Genomic DNA, 27,027 nt, shown 5'->3' with positions numbered 1-27,027 from the left:
TTTGACGAAGTGGACTTTGATTGGTCTATGGCGTAGATGATTTGAACTCCTCGAGTTGTGGTAGAACTTGTTGTGTGGTAAAACGCCAAGGTTTGTGTATAAAATTGAACTTAAAATATCTTTATTTTTCTGGAATTTTGAAGTATCTTGATGAGTTATTTCTTTACTCTTCATCTTATATTATTGTATGGTTATTGTCTCAAGTATTGCAAGACTTTTGCTAAATCGCCCACTTGTACGAATTGCTTGATCATTTTGCATTCTTGTTGGGACTTTGTCCTTCTTGTTATGGTGACTAGTCATCGATATTGGCATGCCTCTCGATTCGGATCTTACCCATCTTGACTTTGGATTTACATTTCGTCTTGACGATGGATTTTCGTCCATTTTCGAGTACGAGTGGAAAGCCACTTTCAACATGGTTCTTGATTCTCTTGATATTGGGTGACGACCCTTCTTGATATGGGCTTCGGTCCTTCTTGATTTCGGGGCTTCGGCCCGTCTTGATATTAATTGTGCGTAGTGTGATGGCATGACATACATATTGGGCGAAATTGGTTATTTGACAAATTCTCTTGAATTGAATTATAAGCTTTCTTAATACTTGAGCCTTAGAATATTAGTATTGATATTTTGAAACTCTCCAAGGTTTGTATTTGATACTTTGATATACTTGTTCACTTGGGCTTATTGTTACCTTATTGAACCACCTACGGCGAACAAGAGAATTGGAGAATTTAATGGCTCCAAGCCCAAAGTTTATACACCACTAAGTTTCATGCTTAGCGATAGTTGTTTTCTATCGTAGGTAATGCGCGAGATGAGGTATGAAGATGACCATTTGGAGTAGACTTTTTGGGAACCCTTGTGAAGATCACATCTGCATATGCATCTAGTTTTTGTAAATTTTTGGGGACTTGTACATGATACATGTGTGGCACTTATGTATGAAATTTTGAAGGCTTGTGGAAAACAAGACCATGTGCTTGTAACTTAAACTTGGTGACTTGCTTTGCTATTTTAGGGTGTGATTTTAACCCAAGTCATGCCATGTACTAGGTTTATATTTTGCCTTGTAATTATGTACAAAGGATGATAATAGTTTTGTGAAAATTACTAGTTTGAATTTTGTGTAGCTTATGGACCCGCAATGGTGTTGATTTGAAAATAAAATTTCAAAACGAAGTTTCTTAAATGTGTTGACTATTTGAGAAGGGAATTACTATTTTAAAATGACACTCTGTTATTGTATTTCATCTAAGAAATTTTTCGGAGAGCGCAATGAAAAAAAAAATAAAAAAATAAAAAATGCCGTACTTTCAAATATTTCCGCATGGGCCTTTTTCCGCTATTAAATATATTTGTGAATATCTTTTGGCATAAGTTCCTTCTAAACGGTGTAAGTGTAAAATTGATTTTGTTTCGTAAGTGGTATCCTCCCAAAGGGGGGTGCTACACAAAGTCTGCACTTTTTTTTTTTTTTGACATTGTTTGTTATTTTAATATGGGATTCACTTTTTTTTTATATTGCTTGATTTTGTTAATATAGAGTCCACTTTTTTTCCCGTGAGTTTGAAGATGGTGGGTTCCACTTTTTTTACTTTTTTTTTTTTAATAGTGGTTGGTGTTTTTTTTTTTTTTTTTTAGTATTGGTTGGTGTTTAATATGGGGACCACACTTTTTTTAAATGCTTAACGGACGACGAAGCATGGGTTGAGACTTTTTTTTATTGCTCGGTGTTATTTAGTATAGGGGCCCACCCCTTTTTTTTATTTTTTTAAGGGATAACGGACGACGAAGCATGGGTCTAAACCCATGCTTTATATAATTTCTTTTATTTTTATTTTTATTTTTTATATAGCTTGGTGTTGTTTAGTATAGGGCCCACCCTTTTGGACATTATTAGTTTGTAATATTTTTATGCATATAATATATATATATATATATACTATGTTCAAAACACGATTAATATAACATTGTAGTTTGTGCTTCGTATCTAAAACTTTATTATATTAGTGTTTGCTACGAATACAAAATCTGCACTTTTTTTTTTTTACATTGTTTGTATTTTTAATATGGGATTCACTTTTTTTTTTTTTTTTTTTATATTGCTTGATTTTGTCAATATGGGATATTATGTTCAAAACACGATTAATATAACATTATAGTTTGTGCTCCGTATTTAAAACTTTATTATATTAGTGTTTGCTACGAATACAAAGTCTGCACTTTTTTTTTTTTTGACATTGTTTGTTATTTTAATATGGCATTCAATTTTTTTTATATTGCTTGATTTTGTTAATATGGAGTCCATTTTTTTTTCCGTGAGTTTGGAGATGGTGGGTTCCACACCTTTTTTACTTCTTCTTTTTTTGAAATAGTGTTTGGTGTTTTTTTTTATTTTTTAATATTGGTTGGTGTTAATATGGAGACCACACTTTTTTTTAATGCTTAACGGACGACGAAGCATGCGTTGAGACTTTTTTTTATTGCTCGGTGTTATTTAGTATGGGGCCCACCCCTTTTTTTTTTATTTTTTTTAAGGGATAACGGACGACGAAGCATGGGTCTAAACCCATGCTTTATATAGTTTCTTTTTAATTTTTTTTAATTTTTATATTGCTTGGTGTTGTTTAGTATGGGGCCCACCCTTTTGGACATTATTAGTTTGCACTATTTTTATGCATATAATATATATATATATATATATATATATATATATATATATATATATATATATATATATATATATATATATATATATATATATATACTATGTTCAAAACACGATTAATATAACATTGTAGTTTGTGTTCCGTATCTAAAACTTTATTATATTAGTGTTTGCTACGAATATAAAGTTTGCACTTTTTTTTTTGACATTGTTTGTTTTTTTAATATGGGATTCACTTTTTTTTTTGTATTGCTTGATTTTGTCAATATGAGATACTATGTTCAAAACACCATTAATATAACATTATATTTTGTGTTCCGTATTTAAAACTTTATTATATTAGTGTTTGCTATGAATACAAAGTCTGCACTTTTTTTTTGACATTGTTTGTTTTTTTAATATAGGATTCACTTTTTTTTGTCTTGCTTGATTTTGTTAATATGGGATCCACTTTTTTTTTCCCCGTGAGTTTGGAGATGGTGGATTCCACTTTTTTTTTTAATATTGGTTGGTGTTTTTTTTTAATATGGGGGACTACACTTTTTTTTTTTTAATTAACGAACGACGAAGCATAGGTTGAGACCCATACTTCTATATAGTAGTAATAATAATAATAATAATAATCAGTTACTAAATTACTAAAAAGAGAATACATAGTAAGCCCAAATAAGCAAGTCAGATGATTGGCGTGTGAAGAAAATATTTCAGTGGGCCCCTTATATCCATGATGAACAAGGGCCTTCAAACCTCAAAGACAATCTACAATTACTGTGTAAGTTACATAAAGTCAATACAATAACCAATCATACAGTTATAGTGCTAAATTAAATAATGATTATGCAGAATAAGGGAACTCGAGGGCTTTTCCGTCAATTCACCTTGACGGGAATTGACGGGAAGCTCCTCGATTCCCGTCTATTAATTGTAGTAATATATAACATATCAAACAAAACAATATCTTTTGAAAAATATTTGATAAGGTTTCTCATAGGTCAATTTAGGCTACACATCATCGGCTCAGTTTTAAATGGACTGAATTAAGTAGGTTAAATGGAATGAGCCAATAAATTAATAAGTCAATGACCTGTTCAAACTTAAGCGGATTGAACGAATTATATTTTCATGAGCTAATTTTGTCACCGAAATCAAAATCTACCCCTTGAATATTGTTTGAATTGCCCCAAAACAATTAGTATGTCACACACGAGATACCAAAATATTTGTTAAAGTTGAGATTATTAGAACTTTAAACTCATTATTTCTCGTCATCTTGGTGTAAATCATGGAAAAAGCACATGAATTTCTGACGAGCCTGAATTTTCAATAATAATAAATAAGAGCAATAGCCTGTCAAAAAATGTGTTCGACAACCAGTAATGACATGATCCAATTGATAAAAATATCTCAGTGCTAAACCTTCTTTTATCCCTGCTCTTTTATTTAACATATATAAATACTTCTTCATATCGAGTGTTTACATCAAATTAATTCATACAAAATACATTTGTACTTAACTATGATAAAGTGTTACTCCATGTTTTACTTTAAGTTTTACCTGTTAACGTTTATTTCACTGATTTTAAATTTCTACTAATGTAAACTTGTGCTGTGTAAGGTCGTTTAAAGGAGGAATGCAACCCCACCAAGATTTAAGCTTTAACCCGAGATATCTGATTGAAGTGGCGGGATTTAATCATGTCTATCTCCTTTTCATATATTTGATCATAAAAAATGGGATCATAAAACCAAAAAAAGGTGTTTGAAAGACTTGTTTCAAGTGAGACTTCAAACTGTTCAAAATTGGGCTTTTGGGCCATGCAGAGAAATCTAGCCAGCTTTCTTGATGTAACTTTGAGCCTGAATTGCAGGTCTCCTCATTTGGATGTACAAAATTTTTGAAGGGGTGTCGAAGACTCGAAAGTGATGTACCTGTTTCAATTTGTTTGAACCTATTTTTTTTTTAATTCGTGCAAAAATGAATGACCTCTTTCCTAATTTGGAAACAAATTCACTTTATGAATGATTTACAGCCACACAAATTTTCAAGACTTATTTTGAATCACAAGTTTCAAAAGTCTTCTCTCTTTCTTAAATGTCGTGCCCAGTCAAATGGGTTCATATAAATTGAAACGGAGGGAGTATTAAAAAGTATTAATTCGGCCATGCATTTTACTTTTTGGTCTATCTAAAAAAGTATAATTTTTTTATATTTTAAAACAATTTAATTTGATGGGATGATTTACAGTCATATATTTATATGAGGCTTGTTTTGGACCACAAATTTTAAAAGTTTATTTTTATTTTTATAAACATTGTGCCTAGGCAAAAGGTGTCACACAAATTGGGGTGGAGGAAATGGTGTTGCAAGAAAATTTTGTTATGTGACTCACACAATTGCACTAGTTGTGTGTAGGAGGGTGTTTAAATTGGCTTATTGTAAGTGTTTATTGGCTTTTAAGCTCCATTTTACTTTTTGTAGTGTTTGAGAAAGATAAAAAGTGCTTTTAAGCACTTATTTTTAGGCAAAAAAAGGACAAAAATAAGTCAAAAGCCAAAAGTTGGGAATTCCCAACTTATGACTTTTAGCTTTTAAGCTACTTTTAAAAAGTCAATCCAAACACCCTCTAAGTAAATCCATAAATGTAAGATTTGAATTCACTTGCCTGAAGTTTTAGTTATATAGTCCCTCTGTCTCAAATTATCTGTCGCCTTTTGTTTCATACGCCCCTTAGAAAATATTAACTAAGAGGGGTGTTTGACTACTTTTATCCTTTTTTATATCTAAGTTATAATCCCTCCTTCTTAAATGCTTACTTTATATTTATGTGTCATCTCTATTAATAATAAAATGAAAAAAAAATTAATTAATTATGCCTTTAAACTTTTAAAATGATAAATAATTTGAAATAACTATTTATAATAATCACGACAGGTAATTTGAAATGGACGGATTAAATCCATAAATAGTGAGTATAAGATTTGAATTCACTTGCCTCTCACATAAGTGCTAGTTATATGGTTTAAGTTTTTGCAAAATACTACTCCTAGTTAGTATGAGCATCACGTAACAATAATTTGACTGACCCGTTTCAAAAGTGGAAACCAACCCGTTTTCATTATTCTAACAAAATTTTCGACAGGGTTTAACGAAAAGCCCTAAACCCCAAAAATGGTTCGGTCAGCTAGTAGATCCTCTACGACGCGCCTATTATACATCCTGTGTTCCTCCACCACGAAAAGGACGCCGTTTAATCCTCAACAGCCACCGCTAAACTTGCATCTCCGCCACTACACCGCCGCCGGTAGAGTGAGAGAAGAGAAAGAAGCGATATGGAGAGAAAAAGTGAAGAATATTGGGATTTCTAGATCATTTTCATCAAAGGCTTCTTCTCGATCGACACAAAAGCAATCAGAGGTTAATATGTCTTTCCTTTCCTTTTTAGAACTTAGTTGAAGGGCAACCAACAGTAAGGTCTCCGTTTTTCAATTTGTTTGTCTGGTTTTGACTTAGACACACAGTTTAAGAAAGTAAACAACACTTTTGAATCTTATCCTCTTAAACTAATTATTGTTTTTGTTAATTATTAGTCCATTCATTTCATTTTACATATGTTGCCGTCCATGTTTGGTCATAAAAAATTATTGAAACTTCAATTTGAATTACTTATTTTTTTGACAGTATCTCTTTAACTTTGGTTCATTATTTTCAACTTTAACTTAAACTATAGAATTGAATTTGAATTTGAAAGATGAATATTTCGGATGAAATTATTTATTTAGCTTCAACCTCAAAAACTATATTTAAATTTAAAATGATATCATTCCTTTTCAACATGATAAAAATTAATTGTGTAGAATGTTAAGATCATAAGTTAATTCTCATAAGGAGAAGCAAAATGTTAAGAAAATGGAATTTGGATATAATTCAACCTCAAACTAATTCATAAACTAAGACCATATAATGACACCAATGTCCACATTGGTCTATCCAATGTTGGAAAATACCAAAAAATTTATACACTAACATATCTAAGGATAAATTACTCAAAATACAAAGGAGAAATTTACATTAACTATTTAACTTTATTTCTTAAAATATAAGATTCAATTAGATTGTTTAAAAGTTAAACTTATATGAAAGTAATCTATATCGTTTAATGTGCACAAAATATGATATGTAAAAATATTTGAATTTGAATAGAAAGATAGAACTACTTAAATTTTAATTTAAATTGAAAGGTTATATATTTGAACTGAGATTTAAAAAAATCTTAGATTTGGAAAAGTGGCTTAACAGAAAGTATGGTTTAATACCTTTGTCGTTTTTTTACCGGTTCATATTTGATTAGGCATAAAGTATGGGTTCGATTACATGAGTTTGATGAGTTAAATGGATAAATTATTAAGAAAATGGGTTTTAATGACATGGCATGTTAACTAGGAGAGGAGGAGACTTTTGAGGTGTTTAGTATATTTTGAGGAAAATAATGATAGTTGAGTGACTTTGTTGTCGTAAAAGAAACAAAAGTGATATTTGGAGGCAACTTTCCAAACTTGGGTGATCATCTAGAGAATTGACTCAATTAATAATTAAAGAGCTGACAAAAAAGGAAAGAGACATTCTTTTTTAAACCGATTAAAAAGGAAAGTAAGACTAACAAATTGAAATGGAGGGAGTAGTTGTCATGTTTAGCTTCTCGAGAGTCAAACTATATGAACTTTGACTAACATTTAGGAATATATATTTTCATCAAATTAACATTTGAGAAAAGTTGTAAGTTGTAGTACTTATGGTATAGTTTTTGAATATTTAAATTTTAAATATAAACTATTGAGTTGATCTCATCCAATTTAGCTTCGAAAATGGGACTTTCAAAAAGTGAAACATGATAAATAATATGGTTTAGAGGGAGTAAAAAAGTAGGTGTTTGAACGACCAAATTTAGGTCCAAATTACTTATAAAAAAGGGCATCTTTGAGTTAGTAAAAAACTTTTGTTTTACCTTCCAATAGAAATATTTGTCATTAAATGTGCATCTCAAGTCTCAACTTAAGAAACATGTGATTCCAGTTATCAAGGTATTTTACTATTTTAAGCTTGTCAATCCCAACTTGTGAAACAATTACTTATTACTTTAGTTAAGTAGATGATTATACATAACTTTACTCAAAAAAAAAAAGTAGATGATTATACATAACAAAGCTTCGTAATGCAACTGCTATTCTCTGTTAGGTTCATTACCAAGTTTGTTAAGTTGCGACCACGTCATTTGTCCTTCATGATCACCAATCTGTCTGATGTTTGCAGAAAGTAAGACCGATACATCATTGATTTTATTGCTGTCAAAACTAAGTTTTTTCCACAGCATGCTTGTTGATCTTTTCTTTTTGAGCCGAGGGTCTATCGGAAATAGCCTAGGTAGAGTTATGGTCTGCGTACACTCTACCCTCCCCAGATCCCACTTGTGGGATCACACTGGGTTGCTATTGTTGTTGCTCGTTGGTCTTTTCTATTTCTCATAGTAGATGATTTGTTTCAACTGGTGTGTATGTCTTATTATATATTAGGAGATTGGGAATCTCTCTCTTTCTCCCCTTTCAGATCTGATCCCTTAAGGGGACTTTTGGTTGGAAGGATTGGAGAAATAGTCTCAACATAAAATTTATCCTGTCTTTGGTTTAGAGAGACTAAAAAAATATTTCCTGCATACGTTTGGTTGGCCGTATATGAAAATAATGCATGTATAGTTTTGTGTAGCGTTTGGTTGATTGTGTTAAACCATAAATGATACCTGTATTAAGTTATGTGGAAATCTATACGGAAAAGATCCATGATTTCAATGGGAATCTTTCAAAGCATTTACAACATTGTAAGGTGTTCTTGAGGTCGTTTTGTTACAAGGATAAGGGATTATAATCCTAGGATTAAATGTGAGATTATTTTATATTTTTATTCCACGTTTGGTAGAATTTTTGATTCATTTTATATTTTTATTCCACGTTTGGTAGAATTTTTGATTATGGGATCAGCAATCCCGGGATTGTTTATACCACCACTCTGATATTATCTTTATACCATACTCCATGTGGGATAATCCTGGGATTGAACAACAAGATGACACATTTGCATAATCTCGGTATAACTTGGTTGCAAACCAAACGACGTAGGATAAGGGATAATAATCTCGGGGTAAATTACGAGATTATTTTATTCCTTATTTGGTTGAGCTTTTGACTCCGGGATTAGCAATCCCAGGACTACTTATACCACAATTGTGGTAGTATTATTTATACCACACTCAATGTGGGATAGCAATCTCAGGATAAAACACCAAATGACAAATATGCCCTTCTGTGAAAGTCCTTCGAAAAAACTACGATTAAAATTGGAAATTAAAGTTATTCCAATTTTTAGTCCAATGAACCAAACATCTGTCTTTAAGAGTATATCCTCTAAATAATCCCATCATTATATGATCCCCCGTCCCCGTATTATACTCCTGGTATAACTTGTTCACCAACCAAAATGACCCCTTAATGTATTGATGTGCTGTCCCAGACTCCCTATACAACCGCGGAAATGTGTTTCTCCGAAACATGATTTCCAGTATGTAATTCAAAGAGGAGAAGAAGCACGTGACTGAACCACATATCTCTATCCTAGCAGTTACACCATTTTGGTATATTATCGAGGAAAATTATCCCCGAATTGTGTAGAACTTGGAGATTCATTCTTGCACTTAAATATATAGCTCCCAATATAACAATGAATGCGTTTTTCATATCAGTTATAACAAATACGTTTGTTTCTTGTCCTACTTGTACAGGCTCGAAAGGATGTATCTACTATTGAGGATCCTTTTGATGCTCCTACCTACAATATCCCAGAGAAACCGGTGACGTTTACTGAGGGAGCTTCCTATAGTCTTATCATTCTTGCGGGACTTGCAGTTGCTGGTGCTGCTGCATATGGAGTTTTTAAGGAACTCATTTTTCAGCCAAAAGAGTAAGGGTTGCATTTATGCTCTAAATAGGTTGACAGAGAACTTGAGTTCTCGTTTTCAATCTAGTTTAAAGTAATTTTGTGTTGTAGGTACAAAATTTTCAACAAAGGCCTCGAGAGGGTTCAAAATGATGGTCAAGTATGGCCGTTGCCCCTATTATCCTTACGTGAATTTACTGCCTATAATTTTGAGATAACTTTGGCTGTCTTTTCTGGCTTGTTTACGTCATAGCACTAAGTGTCTAATCGGTTTCTTATGTATTTTGATTCTGGTTGTACTTGAACTGATGAGTTGCATGTGTTTGCTATTCGTTACTCCAGGTTAAGGCAAGAATTGGATCCCCTGTAACAGGCTATGGGTCAGAAAGTAGAAATCGTGCTGCACGCCAACGCGTCCCCAATAGGATATGGACTGATGAAGACGGAGTTGAGCATGTTGAGGTGACTATTTTTTCTTGTGATCCCTATCTTTTGATACTCAAGATGTTGAATATTTACTTAGTGTTACTTCTAATTTCTCCAATCATAAATGATTGAAAACTGAACGTAGGTCAATTTTTATATTCGGGGACCGCATGGAGCTGGCAAGGTTTATACAGAGATGTTTCACGACAAGGTGGATAAGCAGTGGAAGTTCACATATTTGATCGTTGAGATCAAATCACCTTCCCCAACTCAACTGATGCTCGAGTCGTATGTACCTGCTTGAGTATCCACATAAGTAAATTATGTTTTCTGTCTTTGCCATGATTGCGTGGATGCAGTCGATATGCTCCAATGTTTTTTTTTTTCAACTTGCGTGAGGGCTCTCAAGATGATAGTTCTGATTTCAAGTTCTTTTGGTTGAGCCGTGGGGACTGATAACAGTTACCATTGCTGAGAAAGTATTAAGGCCCGTTTGGCCATAAATACCAAAAACTTTTTCACTTTTTTTGGAATTTTTGAAGTTGGAGTTGGAGTTGTGTTTGACCATAGTTTTTGAAATTGTAGTTTTTGGTGAAATGTAGTGTAAAAAAAGTTGAAAATTTTAAAAAAATAAGTTTTTCTTGTTTTTAGTATTCCGGAATACAACTCCGGAAAAAAATGAATAATTTTTATGGCTAAACGCTAAAAGTAAAAAAAGTGAAAAAAATTTCGGAAATAAATAAATAATTTTTATGGCCAAACGCTCAGTTGGAGAGTTTACTTTTTGTGGGTCATAAAAAAGTTGCAAGAAAAGCTGTTTTGGAATGAAGTGATTCTTTTTGTCATTTTTTTGTCTCTTTTAAATGGTGTATGTAAACTGCAAGTTTCTTTCTTGATATTTTTGTCATCCTAAGTTGTACGCCTTGCTCTGTGATGATTTACAGTCACCTAAATATCTAAAGTTTGTTTTGGATTATAACTTTCAAAAGTCTTTTTTTTTTTTTTTAAATAACGTGCTAAGTCAAATGGTATCAAATAAATTGGGATGGAGGGAATAGTAATAATACTCCCTTTGTCCTATATTAGTTGTTAAGGTTATTAAAAATATACTCCCTCCGGTTCAAAATAAGTCACACGCACCATGCAACTGAAAAATATATGTTTTGTGCCAATATTTTCCCCTGATTGTATTCCCATGTCAATTTTCCCAACAAAAAAAAAAGGGCAATTTGAGGATTGTCCTTCGATGGGGGTGGTCTTTAATTTTTGTTCCCTCAAATTAGTGGTCTTTAGTTTTTGTCCTCTGCCTTTGCAAATTTTGCCTTAAGGCAGAATCTTGCAAGGCAGAATTCTGGCCATACAAATTCTGCCTTAAGACAAGGCAAAATTTGGACCTTAAGACAGAAATTCTGCCTTAAGGCATAAGGTAGAATTTGCAAGGCGGATAGTAAAAGTTAAAGACCACCAATTTGAATCCACGCCAAAAAAAAAAGGGCTTTTTGTCATGCAGAGATGTTAACTTTCACATAGATGCAAGGTGTTGCAAAAACTTTTTTTTGCGCGGATTGACCTTCATTTGGGGTGCTCTTTAATTTTTATCCTTCAAATTGGTGGTCTTTAAGTTTTGCCCTTCGTCTAATATCCCGAGGTTGTAGGGTTCAAACCCCCGTTCAGTAACCAAAAAAAAAAAAAATTCTCAAGGCAGAACTTTGCAAAATTTTGCCTATGCAAATTCTGCCTTAAGGCCAAAATTCTCTGTCTTGCGAATTCAAAATTTACCTTCCGATTTTTTTTTTAATTTGACTGAACAGGGGTTCGAACCGGAAACCAAGAGATTTTTAGCGAAGGCAAAAGTTAAATACCTCCAATTTGAGGGACAAAAATTAGAGACCACCCCTAGCGAAGGTTGATGTTGCAAATTGTCCTTCCAAAAATGACCAGCTCTGATGATGTAATTTTGAGCCCAAACTCTTTGGATCAGGCCCAATGTAGGGGTGCTCATTTTTCTTCAAATTGGGAGTGGGGACTCATATCCAAACATTTTTTTTTGCATGGATTGCCCTTCTTTTGGGGTGGTCTTTAAATTTTGCCCCTCATATTTGTTTTCTTTAAGTTTTGCCCTTCGCTTGGATACCTGAGGTTCTGGGTGCGAACCCTCGCTCAGGCATAAAATAAAAAAATAATTTCGCAAGGCGGGGCGGGGGGAGTGTATGCCGGATCCGGCATATAATCCTTAAAGAAAAACTAAAGTTATGCCGGAAGGGGTAGACTTTGCCTTGAGACATATATTTTTTTTTTTTACTTTTCAAAGCAAACTTTTAATTATGCCTTAAGGAAAAGTTCCGCCTTATGGGGCATACTTTTAGTTATGCCTTAACTAAAAGTGTGCCCCATAAAATATAACTAAAAGTATGCTCCATAAGGCGGAACTTTTCCTTAAGGCATAACTAAAAGTTTGCCTTAAGGAAAAGTTCTGCCTTATGAGGCATACTTTTGGTTATGCCTTAATTAAAAGTCTGTCTCATAAAGCATAGTCCCTTAAGGAAAAGTTTTGCCCCATAAGGCATAACTAAACTATGCTTTGAGGAAAAGTTATGCCTCCTCCGGCATAACTTTAGTTTTTCCTTAAAGACTTTATGCCGGATCCGGCATACAATCCTTAAGGAAAAACTAAAGTTATGCCGGAGGGGGCAGACTTTACCTTGAGACATATATATATATATATATATATTTACTTTTCAAGGTAAACTTTTAATTATGTCTTAAGGAAAAGTTCCGCCTTATGGGACATACTTTTAGTTATGCCTTAACTAAAAGTGTGCCCCATAAAATATAACTAAAAGTATGCCCCATAAGACCGAACTTTTCCTTAAGGCATAACTAAAAGTTTGCCTTAAGGAAAAGTTCTGCCTTATGAGGCATACTTTTGGTTATGCCTTAATTAAAAGTGTGCCCTATAAGGCATAGTTCTTTAAGCAAAAGTTTTGCCCCATAAGACATAACTAAACTATGCCTTGAGGAAAAGTTATGCCCCCTCCGGCATAACTTTAGTTTTTCCTTAAGGACTTTATGCCGGATCCGGCATACACTCCCTCCAGCCCTGCCTTGCGAAATTATTTTTTTATTTTATGCTTGAGCGGGGGTTCAAACCCAGAACCTCAGGTATCCAAGCTAGGGGGTAAAGCTTAAAGACCACAAATATGAGGGGCAAAATTTAAAGACCACCCCAAAAGAAGGGCAATTATGTTTGTTGTAGAGAGACAATGCCTATATCGTTACACCTTCACTAAACTACTCATAAGGAATTTCACTAATTTTAGACCGTTGTATTGATGGTTAAGTGGAATTTAATTCGATCATCAGCTCCACTGTCATGACAAACTTCTTTGACCTTCCAACACTGGACATGCATCAACCTCCATACATAGTCTTACGACTTTCGCGAGACTTGTGTTTTGTATTGCATCACAACTACGTGCAAGTTGACGTAGTTCATCGTAAATCACTAGGCTGCATTTATTTTCATTTAGATTAAGACGTCTGAATCTGAATGCACATCTGAATGATTAAGATGTTCACTACATCTGAATATTACATAATTAAGATCCTTTGTTTTTAACATCTGAATGAACTTAATGTTATTTTATATTCAACTTATTACTCCCTTTGTCCCAATTTATGTGGTACAGTTTAAATTTTGAGAGCCCGATTTCTGAATTTTGATCATAAATTCGAACACAGAATCTCTAACTTTCTTTAAAAAAAATATTACATATTATTTAGAAACTACATAAAAAGTATTATACATCACAATAATTACCAATTCAAAAGATTTAATAGGCATATTGAAAAAATTGGAGTAAAAAAAAACTTGTTTAACTCTCGAAATTGGAAATGTAACATATAAATTGGGATTGATGGAGTAATAAACTTAATTTAAAAAAAAAAAAAGCTTTGAACCATCTTCAACACCAATAATTGTCGTAACCCTCGAGTAATCCACCATCAAATGTGAACCTTCAGATTCCACTAAAATCCTTTTCTAAACTCAAATTTCAAAAACGAAAGAGAAGAAATTGATACAATTTCTATTTGTTTATTTATTCAATTTCCAAAATTCATTCAACAGACCCTCCATTAACAGACCCATCATTTTTTTCGTCCACTGTCAAGGTGGCGGTGGGTGGGTTTTCTAAATCTTGTTTATGATTGTTTTCCATGTACTGATATGTGGTTATATGTTATTGGTAATTTTTCTGGCAATGAATTTCAATTATATTTTCTTAGGCCAGTGGAGGAGTGATGAGTGGGAAGAAGCAATTTTAACAATGGAGATTATTTCTTGCTTCATTTGTTTTGGAGGTTGAATGGTAGTTTATTGTTTCCACTGCTCCGCTAACAGAGGAGAGAAATGAGATGAAGAGGCAGGTCCAGAAATCCCTATCCATGGTTTCTACAGGAAGATAAAATTGGAGAAGAAGGAAAAGTTTAATAGTGGAATTCAGACTTAAGTTGAGGGTCTGACCGAATAAGATGTGTCCAGATGATTAAGTGGCCAGATTTCAATTAAAACAAATGAACTTAATGAGTTAGGTCTGAACCATTTAGATTCAGATCTTCATTAAGTGCAAACAAATGAGGCCTAAACTACTCATAAGGAATTTCACTAATTTTAGACCGTAGTATTGATGGTTAAGTGAAATTTAATTCGATCATCAGCTCCACTATCATGACAAACTTCTTTGACCTTCCAACACTGGACATGCATCAACCTCCATACATAGTCTTACTGACTTTCGCGAGACTTGTGTTTTGTATTGCATCACAACTACGTGCAAGTATACGTAGTTCATCGTACATGACTACATGAGTGCCTTCAGTGAAAGTGGTAAACGAAATTATTTGACTCTCGTTAGTATGTATTGCAATAGTGAAAATGTAATTTGACTTCTCTTTTATTTTTATTTTTATTTTTAAAACGTAACTTTGGAATTCCGTTTCTTTCTCCAATTGGTGTCCAATGTTCGTATCAAAGCCCCAACAAATTCAAATTCATGGCGTGTGGGTCCAATTGAGGGGAAGTGCCCCCTCCCGGGATTTTTCACCATACAAAATTCGAATTCAAGACCTTAGCTTTAGGGATTCTATCTATCTCGCCAATTAAGGAAACAATTTAAAGTGATTAACTTGGAAAAAGTTATATAATGGTTTCTGTCTAACTGAATGCTTTTAAATTTTGCCAAAATTTAAGCATCTGTGTTATCAGCATATTAAAAATCCAATAGGAGAAAACACGAAGAAGGGGATATGCAAGTGTTCATTTGCAAAAATCAAGATTCTTTTTTTTTTCCGTTTTGTTGCTATCACTGAGATATACTAATTTCTAAATAGTATTACAGTTAACATCCTAATAAGAAATTCATTTCATTTCTCTGATAAATTACAGGGCATAGAAAAGAAAATAAATAAATAAGAAATGAAACCAATACTACCATTGTATTCAAGAATTCTTTAGTTTTTTCTTAAAAAATGATGGTGATGGTGACGTGAAGAGGCTTTTGAAAGCACTGAAATGATGGAATGAAAAGCATTTGCTGCAATTCTTGATTTTATTTGACCCCTTCTTGGTAAAGGCTTTGTGCCCCTAAAACCTTCAATTGCTGCTGTAGATGCTCTAGCAATCTTGTGATTCATGATTTGAATTCAAATGATTTAGTGGAGTGTGATTGAAATTGAAATATGCAAGTTGTGGATATATAGGGACAAAATTGTTGATGGTTTTGGTTTTGGTTTTGAGCGAGGTGGTTCTTTATATTTCTTCTACTAAGAAGAGCCGGTTGGCTCTCCTTTCTCGTCGTCCGTCCCATTTTAAAATAAAAAAAATGGGCCCCATAAATATTAAAACAACAACTAATATTTTTTAAAAAAATTATGGGTCCCATAATTCTAATATATAATATATATCCGTTCCAATTTAATATAAAAAAAATTGTAGGCCCCATATATATTAAACAACAACTAATATTAAAAAAATAGTGCAAATTAATAATGTTAAAAAAAAATGCAGTTCATATTAAAAAATCAAACAATATTTATGTAATTTTCAAAGTATCTCATTAAGTCAATAATGATGGATTCATTGCCACGTGCATATTCGTAGCAAACACTAATATAATAAAGTTTTAAATACGGAGCACAAACTACAATGTTATATTAATCGTGTTTTGAACATAGTATCCCATATTGACAAAATCAAGCAATATAAAAAAAAAAAACTTGAATCCAATATTAAAAAAACAAACAATGTCAAAAAAAAAAAAAAATTGGGCCCCATAATTCTAATATATATATATATATATATAATACGGGGTCTTCGTCCGTTGTCCTTTAAAAAAAAAGGGTGGGCCTCATACTAAATAACACTGAGCAATAAAAAAAAAGGAAGAAAAAAAGTGGAACTCAGCATCTCCAAACTCATGAAAAAAAAAGTGGACCCTATATTATCAAAATCAAGTATAAAAAAAAAAAAAGTGAACCCCATATTGAAAAAAATATAATGTTAAAAAAAAAAAAGTGCTGGCTTTGTATTCGTAGCAAACACTAATATAATAATTTTTTAGATACGGAACACAAACTATAATGTTATATTAATCGTGTTTTGAACATAGTATATGTATATATATCATATGCATAAAAATAGTACAAACTAATAATGTCAAAAAAAAAAATGCATCCCATAAAGGGTGGATCTCATACTAAACAACATCAAACAATATAAAAAAAATATATATTGGAACCCACCATCTCCAAACTCACTATAAAAAAAAAGTGGACCCCATATTAACAAAATCAAACAATATCAAAAAAAAAAAAAGTGAACCCCATATTAAAAAAAAAATAATGTAAAAAAAAAGTGCAGACTTTGTATTCGTAGTAAACACTAACATACTAAAGTTTTACATACGAAGTACAAACTATAATGTTATATTAATCGTGTTTTGAACATAGTATATATATATATATATATATATATATATGCATAAAAATAGTGCAAATTAATAATGTCCAGAAAAAAAAGTGCACTCCATATTAAAAAATCAAACAATATTCATGTAATTTCCAAAATATCTCATTAAGTCAATAATGATAAATTCATTGTCACGTGCGTATCAATCCATTAATGGGAGCAAATGAAATTGATTTTAAAAAATATTAATAAATTTACCGATTTTGTATTCGTAGCAAACATTAATATACTAAAATTTTAGATACGGAGCACAAATTACAATGTTATATTAATCGTGTTTTAAACATAATATATATATAATCATTATTCAAAGACAACTACATTCACATAGATGCCCGTGCGCAGCACGGGCATAGGCCATCTAGTAGTAGTGTAAAAACTCAATCCACATCAGGAAAGACAGTTTTGTCTGGGAGAGGTTTATTGTCAAATGATTTTGGATCGGGGCCGATTCAAAAATTGAATTTGATGAGTTCAATCTTTAATATTCTCGATCGACACTTATATATTATACTTTTGTCGAAATTTGGTGGTCTTTCATAGTAAATACTTACACACACGGAAATTTACAGTAAATCATTTAAACTTACTGGTTAAATAATTATGAGGTGAGAACGTACGTTAATTATCTATGGTTAAGTGCTAATAATTTATGAGCAAATACTTATCATGCATCTATTAGCTTGGTGTAATTTTATCGTTTTTTACATATATATGTCACATCTATATTTCGTGTTGAAAATATTGATTCAGTTGAATCACTAAACATATCTATACCTAGAGAAATAGAGAAGGATCCAAAATTTGAAGTTTATAGATTGTGGATCTCACTCCTAAAGTAATAGAGTGTACATATTACATGAGCTTTTAAGAAAATAAATACAAAATTTGGATAAAATGACCGAATTTATTTGAATCAGCAAAAGATAAATACTACATGTAAAATTTAGATTAAAATTACTGAATTATGTCAAACCTTGCCTGCAGAATCTGTTTTGACTACTATAGGATAGGGGGTTGGGTGGCATGCCAGCAGGATTGTCTGGCTATACAAGATTCCTTTCTCCCCAACTTGTTGCATCTAGAATTTGTCAAATTATTTATTTATTCATTTTGACCGAATAGCTGAGAACAACTCGTGTATACGAGGCTGTTTTTAGTATACATTATTTTTGGTAATGTTTTACGTAGTATACATTCTGAGTTGTCTGGTTTTCATTTTGCCACATTGTGACACAAAACATGCGGCGGACAGATTGAAATAAAAATCTATCGGTAAGATTTGTTGGTTTCCATTTTCAAGATACTTTTTTGACAGCTAGCTTATTCAATATATATATAAAAAATTGGTACCTTTAGGCTGTTCGTTATAATTATATATAGTGTGAAAATTGAAATTGAAACAACCTAGTCATAACTTTATGTTGCTGCACATGGTCAATAATCTTGTCGCCTATTACCAACAAAGAATTGGTAAAAATATTCAGTCACTGAAAAACAAAATCAGTTTCCTATGCGCATGGATGTTATACCTCATTTTAACCGGGTTGAAGTAGGAGTACAACATATTGGTGATTTCTATTTATTTGTTTTAAGGAGTTGCCACCTAATTAATTTAACGGTGAATTAGGACACCTAGAGATTAACTAAGGCAAAGTTAAAACTAAACCTCAATTAATAGTCTGCTTAACCAGTGTGATTCTAGGTAAGAGCTCTATATTATCCTAAAGGGAAGGGGTTAGGCATCCTTTAGAATCCGTTAACTTACGGTTATCCGACCAAACTTAGGTTAATTAATTAATGCTAAATAAGATGCCTGAAATTTTAAGAAAAGGGCTAAGAAATGTTGCTAAGGTTTTTAAGAAAAAATATAAGAAGGTTGCTCAAGATAGGATGTAGAGAAAATATAATAATTTGCATAAAAGAAGATTTTAAATGTTATTTAAAATAAGACTTGTAAAAGTTGCTAAGGCTTTAAATAAAAATGCTATTTAGAATGAGATTTATAGAAAATATAATGATTTGCATAAAAAGAACTTCAAATGCCATTTAAAATAAACTTATAAATGTTGCAAAGACTTTAGATAATAATGCTATTTAAAATAAGATTTGCATAAAATATATAAATAGAAGAAAACGCGGGTTTGTGCAATGTTTTAATAAATACTTGAAACAAACTAAACGATGAGGTACTAATTGACTTTGCTTTTTAGAAGTATAAACAAAATATGTTTTATTAACTACATTCGGCTAAAAGTATGCATAATTTGAATGACCTTAAAAGATGTTTACAAAATATTTTTTAGTTCTTTTCTTTGAACTAACTACCCATTCCTAAACTAAACCTACTAATTCATTAGGATTTATCTAAACTAAAAAAAAACAAAAGTTAGTTGCAAATACAAATTAATGTGCACAAAATAAAATGAAAGGGCCAATGATATCAAATGGGCCAGCCCACTTTTGAGGGACTGCTGCTGCTGCTGTTGGGCTTTTAGCCCATAATTTTTTATTTGCTGCGGACAGAGCTGATGCGAGGGAGATTATGTTGGGTTTTAGCACAACACCGAATGCGGAGGAAGACGAGTCCCTCGGACTCGTATGCGATGGTCATGCATAAAATGAACGGAAGAGGATTAGTATATTATCAATGGATAAGGTTAAACGTAAAAATGCAAACTCAAAACAAATCAGCAGATTGTGTATATACTATGTATATTTAAGTGTACTTCATGTATACACGTTCATAGCTGTTTTAAAATAGAGGTATACCAGTAATTACGTAAATATGCATAACCCACGGAAATATACTTGCAACAACGCACAGAATTTAAACAGCATCAAATGATAATATAGACTACGCACAAGACCTGCTAATACATATTTATCCACATGAAGATGCTCGGAATATAGATTAAGTATATTGGCAACGTACAACATATATCAAGCCTAAACATGGCATATTTGCGACGTATAAAACACCTGTTGAACTCAGGAAGGATGCTTATAATACTCGGGCATATTTTCTAGTTCTCCTTTTTCTATTTCGAAGCTAAACACTGATGACTATAACAAACTATCACCACTGCCAGTAACTTATGATTCCCTTCAACTGAAATCACAAATGGCCTCTTTTAACTTTACACAAATCACAAATTCATATATCATGCTAAGCGCTAATAATACAAGAACAAATTACGCGTTGCCAGCCAGATTTTACTCCATCAGTTCTGCTTCTTTATTCTACTATCAAGCAAAAATGGAAAATAGCATTTCTCACACGGAAGCAAAGAGAGGTGGTTTCAAATAATAGACTGCCAAATATCAAAGTTTTAAATTTATCCAGGACATCTGGAAGGAAAAATATGCATTTAGCATGTTCATGCGACATTCAAAGAATAACCGCTATATGCAATGATGAAGAATAGGTTCAAATCCAACAGAGGGAAACCCAAGAGCATACTACTAAACACATTGACACTTAGGCAGATTTGAAGGCTTTGCACATGACTCATGGTGATTAAATTAACGAGCCTACAGCTCAGATTGACTTATGCCTAGACAACAAGTAAATCCAGTGATAGTCTAACAGGCTTGTATTGGATAGAAATTCTTTACATATTTTAACCAACTTGTAATTTATCAATGAACCATAGACTAAATCACATTGGAGTCCCTCATATGCTAACAACTGGACTAGATTGGGATTACAACAATGGCAACAGGACACAGGTCAATACCTAACTTAAACTAACATATGCTTAGTCAAATGGCGACTGCCTAATTCAAATTAAAACACATTTTTAACATGATTCATGGTGCAGAGCAACTAGTCGCGACTAATCAGATAAACAGCCAGTGAGGAATAAGAACCAACCAAACCAGCATGCATAATTCTCTTTTCGATACAACTAAACTAAGCAGAATGTAACTAACCTACTTAAACAAACTGGACTCATTCATTAGATACCCTGGATCACTAATGACTCTTGTTTTGAATTAAGCCAATACACAGACATGTTAAAGCAGCAGTAGACAGGTATCATTCAAACGATATACTGAAGATCAAATTATCCACCAAAGAGTAAAGCATACTAAACTCAAACTAAACAAAACTAATCTAAGCAGAACTGGAATAATATCTACCAATATTATCACATTACCTAAACCAATAAAATGTAAAGCATATGAAAACAGATAATACAAAACAGAGGTTGAAGCAAGCACAACATCGATCGAACTGATTACTTAACATATTGAATCTCGACTAAACAGGACTCCAGCTAATATATAAGCAGGAATTAAATGTTCTTAAACATGATTAAACTTTGCCCATGATAAAGATACCACTAAAAACTCGACTGATTTTTAACGCATACAATCCTAGTTTAAACTAACAAACAACATAACTGTCCTAATCAAGCTTACTACTGATACAGGACTAACTCATAGCGTGAACGGTATGAACAATGATTTAGACAAACAGAAACAGCTAAAGGAAGGGGGTTTACCTTCTTCGGGTGTAGCGAAGTGAGGCGAAGGTCTCGAATCTACCTCGAATACTATCGAATCCGAATTTACGATGCTCGGGTTTGCCACAACACAAAGCAAATATAAGCAGAAAACAACAAAAAAATAAATGTTCTAGAATTTTGACTCGATATTTTGAGACTACGATTTGCTGAAGAAACTGATTTTTTTATGGAGATTTTGAGGCGGCTAATGAACTGGTATTATTTAGGTGATTTTGCCACTGAAAAAAAAAACTTATTTCTTGATTTAAGGTAATTTCATGAATCCGAAAATATTTTCTTTTCAGGGGGTCTCCTGGGCTCCAAAATCTCCTCCTTTCCACGATTCAACCCCTCCCTCTTTATAGGTTTTTCATTTTGTTTGAAGGGAGAGAGAAGGAAGAGCATGGGGAACAACAGAAAGTGGAGATGACAGTGAGCGTGGAGGGACAAACATGGTGGAGTGGAGGCGGCAGAGGGGAGTAGGGTGTCAGAGAGGTAACGTGGGAGAGAGGAGAGAGCGTGGAAGAGAAGGAAGAGAGAAGGGGGGAGGCGCGGCGGAGGAAAAATGAAGGAAACCCCTTAGGGTTTCCTTTGTTTAATGAAAACGGGCCGGGTCGAATGGGTACTGGGTCGGGTATGGTTTAAACAATGGGCTGGTTATTTTAAAATGTTTGGGCTGACTGTTTTAAAATATTGGGCTGAGGTAAATTAAATGTGGGCTGGTTGAGATATGGCTGGTTGTTTTAAAATATTGGGCTGGATGGAAGAAGTAGTTTGGCTTCTAAATTTAAACAAAAGACCCATTTTAATTTTATACTAAGTGTGCTAAAATATAAAATATGTAATTATTAATACTCAGGTAAAAAAATGGCGTTGTAAATAGCCGTGCAATAATATTTCGAAACTCCACAGTAAATAAACACTATTATTTAATTATGCAAAGATAAATGTGATGCGTGTGCGTAAGCTGGTAAAATGCCGAAATGATAAAAGTTGTGAATTATAATAATAATAATAATAATAATAATAATAATAATAATAATAATAGTAACCGTAATAGAATAATAAAACGTGGGTATTAATAAGAGGCTAATAATTATAATAAAAAAAATACAAATATATATTTTTTTATTTTCCAAAAATATTAGAAGCGTAAACAGGTATTTCGGAGGAGAGGCGGGACAAAATTGGGTGTCAACAACTTGTCCCTCTTTTCCCGGTAATGATGAAAAGAGTTGTCGGGCAAAGACGTTGACTCAATAGCCTATTTTGTCCCGGCTAAAGGAAACTTGAGAGGATTATGACCGAACTCCGGTCTCTGAGTTGCCTACATATCTCGGGTTGCACGATAATCAGGTCGAGTGTAGTTCTGGGACAACTACGACACTTTATGACTAACGAATCCCGATTGACGTGAATCTTTGCAAAATATTGTCCCAGTGTCGAATTATGATGACACTGGGTATTATGATAGAACTTGAGAATTCTGAAAATTGAATTGCTGGAATGCAGGTAGAATACTTGTGATTAGAGACGAGTGTTCGAGGTAGATCCTTGACCCGTGTCGGGAAGTCTGATTATCCTTCCCGACAAATTGCCCCAGTTCGCTGCCGAAGAAATAGTTCCACGATTTGATGTGTGATGCCAACTTTGATATTGTTCAAAGCCACCAGCTAAAAACAATTATTAGTAATAAAGAAATATATGTGTAAATAAGACAGGGTTGGAGAAGTTTACACTTGTAACCCCTGTTTCGAAAGTTGAAATCCACAATATACTTTGGAGATGAATTAAATTTATGGTTTCCACTTGAAGAGGAATTAAGTCGACATTGATATCCACCTTGACGAGAGCTAAATCCACATCCGCTTTATTTTACGGAAATATAAATCTGTATCCACTTTCACTGTACATAATATAAATCAACATCCACTTCCGAATTGAAATTTGAAATACCCGCATTATAAGGTGGGTGCCCGAATTGAAATTTGAAATACCCGCATTATAAGGTGGGTGCCCGAATTGAAATTTGAAATGCCCGCATTATGAGGTGGGTGCCTGGATTGAAATTTGAAATACTCGCATTATAAGGTGGGTGCCTGAATCGAAATTTGAAATACCCGCATTATAAGGTGGGTGCCTGAATTGAGATTTGAAATACCCGCATTATAAGGTGGGTGCCTGAATTGAAATTTGAAATACCCGCATTCTGAGGTGGGTGCCTGAACTGAAATATAAAATACCCGCATTATGAGGTGGGTGCCTGAACTGAAATATAAAATACCCGCATTATGAAGTGGGTGCCTGAACTGAAATATCAAATACCCGCATTCTGAGGTGGGTGCCTGAATTGAAATTTGAAATACCCGCATTATAAGGTGGGTGCCTGAATTGAGATTTGAAATACCCGCATTATAAGGTGGGTGCCTGAACTGAAATATAAAATACCCGCATTATGAGGTGGGTGCCTGAACTGAAAATATAAAATACCCGCATTATGAGGTGGGTGCCTGGATTGAAATTGAAAATACCCGCATTATGAGGTGGGAGCCTGAACTGAAATATAAAATACCCGTCCATTTCCACGGTACCAAAATGTAAATCCATATCCACTTCCACAGTGCAGAAAGATAAATCCACGTCCACTTTCACAGTTCAAAATTATAAATCCACGTCCGCATTTCACGGTACAAAAATGTAAATCCACATCTACTTCCACGTCCGTATTATACGGTACAAAAAATAAATCAACTTCCACGTCCGTATTATACGGTGCAAAAATAAATCCACATCCACATTCGTATTATACGGTACAAAAAATAAATCCACGTTCACTTTCAAAAAATAAATCCACTTTTCACGGTGCAAGAAAAATAAATCCACCTCCACTTTCACAAACTTTAAAATGAATCCACTTCCACGTCCACAATGTTCATATGAATCCACATTCGTTTCCACGATATGAATCTACTTTTACTTCCACGTCCACAATGTTCATATGAATCCACATCCCCTTCCACCATTTTATTTTTCTATAATATAAATCTACTTCCACTTCCACGTCCACATCCACAATGTAAAAAATGTAAATCCACGTCCACTTTAAAAATAGTATTGTAGAAAGGTATCCACGTTTATATCCTAATCCATGTCCTGTTGTGACGGAAGTTAAATCTATATTCATCCCCACAATTTAATATATGATGCAAGATTTTGATCTTGTTATCTTACCAAACACCACATTCTAAAAGAACTTGTTAGCGACTTGAAATAAATAAATATGTATGAAGTGATGATAAAGTTGAGGAATTCAAACCGATAACAGGTGACCATGTCCGTATCCACTTTGAAGAAGGGTAACTCCACGATTATGTGCCCTTGATCCATCGAGAAATGCCACGAGCGTTTAGCGCAAGCTAAATTTACATCCACATTGAAAAATATTTGCCTTTTGAAGAAAGCTAACTCTTTGATCATGTCCATAATTAAAATTTTAAGAAGAGTCAAATATGCACCACATTCATGTTAATTGAACCTGTCTCATCAAAGAAAAATTGTGAGTTTAAAAGAAAATTGGTTGACTTGTGCATGTCGGGGAACTTGGCCCTTGGATTGATTTTTTGCCTCGGTCGCGTCCATCGTTCTTCGATGCCCCATTCCATATTTTGCCTTGCCGGGGAGTTTCAGTTATAAAAGTGTATTTTGCAAAATAAGAGTAACGAGATTTGGATGACTTCGAAGGGAAATACTTAATGGTTTTAAAATGATTGTGAAGACTCGATTTTGAATTTATCCACATTTTCGGAAATATATGGGTGGAAAAATCGTTAAACGTTTAAGACCACTTTTGTGATACTTCAAGAATTTGTCCCAGTTTCCAGTCCTGGAGACACTTGGTTCTAAACGATTGAAAAATGAGAACTTGTAATGAAAGTTTTTGAAAGTGATTTGACCGATTTCGAAAATTTGTCCCAGTTTCAGGATACTAAGACACATGAATTTAATACAGTGGGAAGACCAAAACCATACCCGACCCAGTTTTAGTATCATGTGTCTTAGTATCCTGGCCGGGTCGAATGGGTACTGGGTCGGGTATGGTTTAAACAATGGGCTGGTTATTTTAAAATGTTTGGGCTGACTGTTTTAAAATATTGGGCTGAGGTAAATTAAATATGGGCTGGTTGAGATATGGCTGGTTGTTTTAAAATATTAGGCTGGATGGAAGAAGTAGTTTGGCTTCTAAATTTAAACAAAAGACCCATTTTAATTTTATACTAAGTGTGCTAAAATATAAAATATGTAATTATTAATACTCAGGTAAAAAAATGGCGTTGTAAATAGCCGTGCAATAATATTTCGAAACTCCACAGTAAATAAACACTATTATTTAATTATGCAAAGATAAATGTGATGCGTGTGCGTAAGCTGGTAAAATGCCGAAATGATAAAAATTGTGAATTATAATAATAATAATAATAGTAACCGTAATAGAATAATAAAACGTGGGTATTAATAAGAGGCTAATAATTATAATAAAAAAAATACAAATATATTTTTTTTTATTTTCCAAAAATATTAAAAGCGTAAACAGGTATTTCGGAGGAGAGGCGGGACAAAATTGGGTGTCAACAATGAAAACTTCTCGTGGATTTGAGGGTTCTCATAGCTGACTTTAGTAGAAAGGTAAAACGTATGCGTAAAGTGTTATAAGCTTCGAATGAAAGCTCCGGTGAACGGCTGTAAAAATAGTATCCTAAGATAGCGAAATTCCAATGATATCCATCAATATTGATGTAATAACTCCACGTTGTTTTTGACATAGGCTCAGTAAAATTGAATTTTCAACGCAATTGAATAGGGTATCAGACTTCTATTTGGTTCTTTGAATCCGATGATATAACACGGTTTGATGTGTACTAAAATTGAGAATTCGGGTCAGGTGCCTTGGGTAAGTTTCTTCACCAAGCGTCGTCTACCAAGGCTAGGGGTGTTTAAATGAGACCCAAAAATCGATCCGAACCAGTAAATCGAGTCAAACCGACTTAATAAACAAAAAACCGGCTTGGTTTGATTTGATTTGGTTTGGTGTTAAACCAAAAAAACCCGAACCAAACCGATATATATATATATATATATATATATATATATATATATATATATATATATATATATATATATATATATATATATCTTCTTCAAAATTTTGGCTCATTCCAAGTCCAATACAAATTCAAATAATTAGAAAGAAAAGTGTAGCCCATTTAAGTTTAAGGTAAAATAAAAAGAAATTTGCTAAATTACTACTAATAAGCTAGCATATTATCTGTAATAAATTAAAGGGAAGAAAATGACAATTGGAATTTAAAAAGCTTGGGTAGATGACTTTATCTTTCTGTTTATCATT

General features: G+C 33.1%; 1 protein-coding gene across 1 annotated transcript; it reads left to right on the top strand.

Moving 5' to 3' along the window:
• The first annotated feature begins 5,723 nt into the window (after positions 1–5,723).
• LOC132634865 (probable mitochondrial import inner membrane translocase subunit TIM21) lies at positions 5,724–10,661 on the top strand. Its single transcript, XM_060350981.1, has 5 exons — positions 5,724–6,089; positions 9,502–9,680; positions 9,768–9,816; positions 9,999–10,118; positions 10,228–10,661. Exons 1-5 carry the CDS (start codon positions 5,844–5,846, stop codon positions 10,384–10,386), a joined length of 753 nt encoding a protein of 250 aa, XP_060206964.1. The 5' UTR covers positions 5,724–5,843; the 3' UTR covers positions 10,387–10,661.
• The last annotated feature ends 16,366 nt before the right edge of the window (positions 10,662–27,027 follow it).

This window comes from Lycium barbarum, chromosome 4 (genome assembly GCF_019175385.1).
Source record: "Lycium barbarum isolate Lr01 chromosome 4, ASM1917538v2, whole genome shotgun sequence".
In the NCBI taxonomy this organism is placed as follows: domain Eukaryota; kingdom Viridiplantae; phylum Streptophyta; class Magnoliopsida; order Solanales; family Solanaceae; genus Lycium; species Lycium barbarum.
This window is presented reverse-complemented; position numbering and strand designations above follow the sequence as displayed.

What these genes read in the sequence shown, in the direction of transcription:
- LOC132634865 (XM_060350981.1), top strand. Translation starts at nt 5,844, where the DNA reads ATGGTTCGGTCAGCTAGTAGATCCTCTACGACGCGCCTATTATACATC. An exon ending in CGACACAAAAGCAATCAGAG is followed by an intron (nt 6,090 to 9,501) that starts GTTAATATGTCT and finishes CTACTTGTACAG; the next exon opens with GCTCGAAAGGATGTATCTAC. An exon ending in CTCATTTTTCAGCCAAAAGA is followed by an intron (nt 9,681 to 9,767) that starts GTAAGGGTTGCA and finishes TTTGTGTTGTAG; the next exon opens with GTACAAAATTTTCAACAAAG.